General features: G+C 43.1%; 1 protein-coding gene across 1 annotated transcript; it reads left to right on the plus strand.

Annotated features, from left to right (window-relative positions):
• The first annotated feature begins 1309 nt into the window (after positions 1-1309).
• LOC115049171 (leucine-rich repeat transmembrane neuronal protein 4-like) lies at positions 1310-3387 on the plus strand. Its single transcript, XM_029511189.1, has 2 exons — positions 1310-1415; positions 1766-3387. The coding sequence occupies exon 2, from the start codon at positions 1774-1776 to the stop codon at positions 3385-3387; it is 1614 nt and encodes a 537-aa protein (XP_029367049.1). The 5' UTR covers positions 1310-1415; positions 1766-1773.
• Positions 3388-7690: the final 4303 nt, after the last annotated feature.

Below are 7690 nucleotides of genomic sequence, written 5' to 3' on the forward strand. Positions count from 1 at the left end.
CTCCCTCATCTTTGCTGAAGTCTGGATCAGAGTCAGCAGCTCTTAAAGCAGGACATTTCTCTGTGTGTGCACAAGAGGTTGCTGCAGGCACGCATTACAGCTCAGACTCATCAGTGCCATGCAGTCAGACATGGTGTTTTCCACACAGTTGTTCAAAGTGGAGGATGCCTGTTCAAAGCAGAATGAACAGAAGGATGACAAATGAGTGTGAAATGACCACAGAATTACAAGTTTTCCTATCGCTTCCTGCCTTAAGTAACCCCCATCCATCCCTTCCTCTGCTGTCTGTTGCTGACTGCCCACTACACGATCACTATGTATTTGAATGCCAAAACTCTCATTGTTTTCCTCCTGTTCAGCAGCATCTCCAGACGCTGAGAGGTTTTAACTGCTGCCTGAGCGCGTGGATGGATGCTGCATGTCAGCATCACCTTCAAGCTGCTGAAATAATTATCCCCCAAACAAGCAAGAGACAGGGACCGAAAAATCCTCATTACCCAACTTCCTGTTGTGTTTGAATGACTGATAGAAGGTATTAATGAATTCATTAATTAACGGGTGGATTTGGATCGTGTCCCACTCTTATTTTGATAAGGGAAACATTCATCACAGTCAACAGTGTGTGTTATTACACTGCCTTTGATACCATCTTTGTACTGTAGCACCTCAGGTCACTGCACACTTTGCCAGCATTCGTATTCTAATGAAATCAACTCTAATCTGACTAAATAAAATGAAAAATGCAAATGTGCCTGTGAACACGCAGGTGTGTGAACGCCAGTAATTTGATTGGGGCTAATTACAGACACAGATTGCATACCAACTTTTGGTAATTTTAGAAATAACAGATGCCTCCAAAAGAAAAATGAGATTGAAATTTGGGTTTGTCGAATAAATTAATTCATTAAGAAGCAAATCTACATGCTTAGTATATATAGCATATTTATAAGCTGTTATGTGTGCTTAAAGACGCCTACGCTTCTGAGAGAGGAGAATGGGGGGAAGAGGGGAGGGTGGAAGAGACACACACACACACACACACACAGAGAGAGAGAGAGAGAGAGAGAGAGAGGGAAGACTGCATGGACGGTGGGATTGTGCATCAGTCTGTTAGCGCTCAAATGGGTTATTGCGCACACAGCGGGCTGAACTACAGCGGCATCTCCAACTACGACCCAAGTGAGAACGCGTCCTCAATCTGCGCGTCAGGCGGATCTGGCGCTGTTGGACCGCTGCGGAAAACTTGCCTTTGTTTGATTTTTCTCCTTAAAATGAATGCATAAGTGATGCTCAGTATGCGGACCGACTCTGGGGCTGAATGAACTGCCATCCTCTCATCTGAGAGCAGTTTGATGTGCGCTTCCTTCCTTTCTTTCTTTCTTTCGGAGGATTACTCCTTCACTCACAGGCGACGGGTAAGTCATTATGTTCCTCACTATTTAGAGGCACAGTTTCTGTGTGATCAGGCTCTTCGCAGCAAAGACGACAGCTATGACAGATCCACTTGTTCCTGACATGTAGAGATTATTTGATTATCAATGTCGTGTACACACTGTAAAAGTGGCAAACGTCAGCCCCTGTCATCAATTCTTCATAAAGCAGGTCTGGTGTCTAAGACGTCAGACCCCAAACTGCTCCTCCCTACATGATCTTCTTTTTTGGAGAAGACATTTCTCATATTGACTTCTTTAAAAACGAATGAGCAAATATATGCTAAGACCAAGACATCCCCTTGATTGCCTGTTCCCCACTCTACCCCCAACAGGTTTGGTGATGTTGGAGTGGAGGGTGTCATGTCTTCTTCTGCAGGCAGCTGTTTTGCTGCTGCTCAGCAAGGGGGAGCGGATGTGCCCTGCAAGTTGCCGCTGCGAAGGAAAAATTGTTTATTGTGAGTCTGGCATCTACCAAGACATCCCAGAAAACATCACAACGGGATGCCAAGGTCTGTCTATGCGTTACAATAACTTGCTGGTTCTTCTGCCGTACCAGTTCGCTCATCTCAATCAGCTTATTTGGCTTTACTTGGACCACAACGCCATCAATGCAATAGATGCTTTAGCCTTCCATGGTGTGCGCAGGCTGAAGGAGCTCATCCTCAGCTCCAACAAGATAAACCATCTGCACAATAACACATTCAGCGCCGTACCAAACTTACGAAATCTGGACCTATCCTACAATCAACTGCAGTATCTGCAACCAGGGCATTTTTATGGTCTGCGTAAACTACAAAATCTCCATCTTCGATCAAATGGGCTGAAACAGATCTTCGTTCGCACATTTCTGGAGTGCCGCAGCCTCGAGTTTCTAGACTTGGGTTATAACCGCTTGCGGAGCCTCACCCGTACAACGTTCTTAGGCCTGTTCAAGCTGAAAGAGCTTCATCTAGAGCACAATCAATTTTCCAGGATTAACTTTTTTATATTCCCACGTCTTATCAACCTCCAAGCTCTTTATTTGCAGTGGAACCGCATACGAGCCATCAGTCAAGGTGTGCCTTGGACCTGGAACAAACTAGAGAAATTGGACCTGTCAGGGAATGAAATCCAAATGTTGGACCCGGCTGTTTTCCAGTGCATGCCAAACTTACAAATGCTCAACCTCGAATCGAACAAGCTGAGCGGTGTGCCCGTGGAGGCTGTGGCAGCGTGGACCTCCCTCACCACCATCAGTCTGGCCGGCAACGCCTGGGACTGCAGCCCCAGCATTTGTCCTCTAATGGCATGGCTGAGAACCTTCAGAGACTCTAAAGACATTAGCATGATCTGCAGCAGCCCCAAGTCCGTGCAGGGAGAAAGAGTCGTGGACGTTGTGAAAAACCACTCAACATGCGTGGCAATGTCAAATGTGCTCACATCCACAGCTCTCATCCTTCTAACAACAGTGCAAGTTGTCAACGTGTCACCTCACCCTTCTTCTTCTGGTTTTACAGTTCTGAGTCGTAGTGACTCACCTGCACAGAGGTTGACCCCATCATCCGTCCATCCTAGTTGGGCAGACAGAAAGACACCAGAGTCCATAGCCGTGAGCTCTACAACACCCATCACTCCTGAAGCCCCAACATCATTTATCCCCGAGCCTCAGTTTGAACATATGGCTTTCCATAAAATCATTGCAGGCAGCGTAGCCCTGTTCCTGTCCGTGTCATTGATCCTTCTGGTTATTTATGTCTCGTGGCGGCACTACCCCAACACCATGAGGCAGCTGCAGCAGCACTCAGTCAACCATAAGCGCAGGAAAAAGGCCCACAAGCAGGAGCAGGATCTTAACTCTCAGTTACAAGAGTACTATCTGAGCTATCATTCAAACTCAGAGACGATGGACTCTTTGGTGAATGAGACAAGGCCGTGCACGTGCACCATTTCAGGATCAATAGAATGTGAGGTCTGAGCTGCCCACCCCTCCTTTAAGAGACTAAAAGTGCAATTCGCTAAACAGGGACAAATGGTTTTTCCATGGGATTAAATTGTTTTCATCTCTAATACGAGATGATGGTTTTTGCAGCACTGAAATACTTGGTGGCGTAGTGCAAAATTAATTATGTGCACGGAAAAGAAGACTGTAATGGAGAGAGCTAATTATCAACCCGACTGACCCCAAAACAGCGGCAGGGTCAGCCAAGTTAGCAATGTCTGATTTCACGTAACAGCAGGAACTCTGCTACAGTAGAAGTCAGCTCTGTAGGGAGACTGACCATATTCTTAATCCATCTAGATCGCCATCAGATATGAACCAACAAAGCCACTTTTTACTCTTTTACTTTGGTTTCTTTTTATTACGTAGCTTGTGAACATTTAAAGTGTATTGTATGTGTGTACCTTTGAGCGTATGTGTGTATTTGATTGCGTGACTGCAATGATCTGACAATTTAATGACTTCTGGTTGGAAGAGCTGCACAGTTTCAGACATTATTTGTCTTATCAACCGGTTTTGCTTCTCATAAACGACTGTAGTGCAGCGATTAAAGGTAGCACTACTACACAAAAAGAAAGAACGAGGGAAGAATCACAGAGAGGATCTTGTCCTCTGGACTTTTGCATGAATTTATCCTCCTTACTTAAGATGATTCTCTCACCTCTAAAGTGATCAGTTCTAATTGACAGCGTAATATGCATTTTGGTTCACTGAGGTGCACGCCACTCAAACTAACTATATGTAAAACTCATGAGTCTAATCTCAGGACTTATATTTTCCAAATTGTATAAATCTGTCAGGTCCAGCAAAAGTGGCGTTGTTGATTTTCATAATGACTTTTGTATTGATTATTCCTATCATTATGATTCTGCTTTGTTTGTGTAATATGGGTACTAGCCATTCTGTGTGACAATGACTGTATAATTAAAAGAAAAAATGACAAATTGAAAAATTGTGTGTGATGAGAAAATCGACGTCTGATGCATCACATGGAGAGGAAGACATGACTTGCTCTCCATGAGTTGTGCTTGAGATATTTATATATTTCATTGGATTTGCTGCTGCGTGTGTGTGTGTGTGTGGGGGGGTGACGTGTTTTCCATTATTTGTCTTGTTTCCTGGCTCTCCTCACTTTTCTTGTCTCCTGGCACTCTGGTATCAACAACAGTATTGATCGTATCTGTGTTCGACACCTCAGACTCAGGGCAAGGGGGCCCCTTGCCTGTTTTTTAGTGCGAGCGGAGCCCAAGTGGGCGAAGCCATTCTTTGCTTGCCCATTGGACAAAAAGATGCTTCAGTCTCGATTAGGAACCTCTGCTGTTATATCACAGCCAATTCTCTGTCATTTTGGAAATATTGCTCATGTGCAGTGAAAGGAAAGAGAGGATAGAGGCAGGCTACTGAGAGACACTGTGTGTTACAGTTCAAGGCTGATATGCTATTAGGACGGTATCTCCGACCTTACTCCGGCTTCTCCTCATCCCCATCTTCTGTTTCTCTCACCTGTTTTTCCATGTTTGTTTTTCCACTAGCCCAATGGGAGGAGGAAACGTGAGCCTGCACCAGAGGACATATGCCAGTGTGTTAAGGCAGGCAGGATTAGGCAGTGCTGGTCCAAACACCTAAGAGCTTTCAAAAAGGCAGTTTTTCCTGTGTGAGACTTGTTGAAGACAATAAGCCACTGCTTCGTGTAGCCTTTCTCCACCATACATTTAAACCACAGCTTTGAGGCTTTCTCCCCGACCTCAGGTGAAGTAAATACACGCTTGCCTCCTTGTTGTCTGCCGTGAGCGCACTCATGCATCTTGTCCGAAGTATGTAGAAATTTTCTGTCTGGTCAAAGGTTGCTCCCATATGGATATACAATCTCCCACAATTCACTTTCTCAACATGACTCAGGCTTTCCTCATCCACAAGGCAGGCGTGGAGGCACCCTGCCAACAGTTTATATCCATATATTTAGTTTCCAGCCCTCGCATACATGATGAATTTGTTTTGAGGGCTGGTAGAAAAAATATGCGAGGACAGACAAAAATGTAATATGAACAGGACCGATGATTTGTTGATCCAATTTCGTCAGATATTGTAATTAGTGTTTGATTTGTCATATTGTGACTGATGAAAACCAATTTGCTGTGTTTTGAAATCTTTTGGTCTTGTGTAGCGTAGAAAAGAATGCTGATTAGAGAGCTGTGGACTGCAACTTGCAGATCATTATTGAGGATAGTCGTTTGGATGAAAAATTATAGCAGTGCACAGTACTGACTCAGAACAACAATGCACACACAGAAGAGAACTGAACTGGTAAAATCTGAAAGTGGGGAGAAAAGAAAAAGAAAATGAATAAAGCCCTTTGCAGCTGAACGGCACCTTATGCAGATGAAAGAGGCACATTTGGTATCAGTGTGCCTGGAAACATTGAAAGGTTTGTTTCTTGTGTGCCTCCTGTAAACTCAGTGTACGGTAACCGGCTCTGCCCTCACTAGCAGGCATGAAATTCGGATTTAGGTCTCTCACTGGGGATCTTTTTTGGGGTAACACGTGCAACGTTTTACTCATCAAAGGTTACGTTGGCAGTTTTAAAAAATTGACGGTGTTACTTTTATTGTGAATAACCTAAATACATATTTTCTTTTTATCTTATGGCCTGATTTGCTTTTAGTACATCAGTAATTTAAAGCATCAGCTCTGCTTTGCTTTCTTGAGTGATTGGCTTCTTTACATAAGATGGATATACCATGCTAATCAGTCATCTTTAGAGATAACAAGGTTATCTGCAAGGTGAGTTCTGCTGTCTCGGCTCTTCCCGTTTCCTGTCTTTCTGCTGAGAGAATCAGCAGACATGAGAGAGGCACTGAGCTTTTCATCCATCTCTCAGCAAGAAAGCTAATTTCCCAAAACATTGAACAATTTCAAGAGATCCTTTAAAATAATTACAGGGAAATCAGTTATGCAATTTTTTCCCCCAAGTTTTCGAAATTCTTGAAACTCTCTTCTATGCCATGAGCGTATTTAAATATTGCATTCCCCATTGCTCGTGTATTTACCAGCATACCATCCACTGGATAGAATTTCTTTGAGGCTGATCTCTGGCCAGAGATCTCAAATTGGATAAAGTCAACTCACCAGATAGCAGACTTTCTCTCTTTCTTAGTACTTACTGGAATCACATCTACTCTTATATGAATTTAGGGATCCAACTTGCTGTACCTTTAAGCTTGTCAAAATAATGAGTTTCAGACTGTTAAATTCGAGTGATTAACGTCAGCTGCAAATAGAGTCACTGAAGTATGAAGGCATTCAAAGACAGTTGTCAGAGTTGGGGTGAAGAAAAAAAAATAGGCTCCAAAATAGGATTCCTTTGTTAGTCCACCCTTTTGTGCATGTATGTCACCTGTAAAATTCATTTGAATACTAATGCTTCACAGCTTTTGTTATGTGTCCCAGTAAGGCCGCAGTGGAAGGAGGCAGGGAAAGGAGTGAAAGTACATGGTGGTCAGAAAGGCCTCTGAATGCTGTAAAAATGGGTAACATGGCTGCTCCAATGAGAGGACACTCAGCAGCTCAAGTGCCACAACAAAGAAATCACCTCCAAAAAATGATTTTCTATGATCATATATTCGTTCCCTTTCTTCTTTCCAATTAATAGTCACTTGAAACTCGGACACATACAGGATGCTTACTGAGAAAGAAAAAATTTAGACGGGTCTGCATTTTGTGTAAAAGCAATAGGAGGTCGAGACTTATATACGTCAGCAAATGTATTCACTGCTTGCTCCTGTCCTGTCCTGTCGGTGTGTGTATCTTTTTGTGTGATTTGTGTGCCCATAAGGATTTGAGTATTCACAAGGTTTTTCACAATAAAAGTAACTGTTGGAGTAAAATCCTTTCAGAAGCATTGTATGACCCTACAAGAGGTAGAAATATCTGAGTTGGTATATCAAAGTTTATGAGACATGCTCATATGCATGATGGGTGGCCAAAGAGCAGCTTTGGTTCATTTAGGATTAGGAAGACTTCTGAAGCATAAGCCCAACAGCTTCACCACAGCAGTTTTTTTTCCACTTCCTTCAGACAAAATGTCTGCTACATTTAAAGCCAGAAGTAATATTGGTCTAACTTGTAGGCACAGATTTAGAGCTTAGATGAAGTTGTTTTGCTTCTAACACATGTTCATGTTGACTCTATGATGTAACAGTAATATAGTGCTTTCTTTGGAGATTTTACCTCGTCGTTTCATTGTTTCGTTGATTTATTTCCCCAGTTTCTCCGACATCCT

This window comes from Echeneis naucrates, chromosome 9 (genome assembly GCF_900963305.1).
Source record: "Echeneis naucrates chromosome 9, fEcheNa1.1, whole genome shotgun sequence".
NCBI classification, from domain to species: Eukaryota; Metazoa; Chordata; class Actinopteri; order Carangiformes; family Echeneidae; genus Echeneis; species Echeneis naucrates.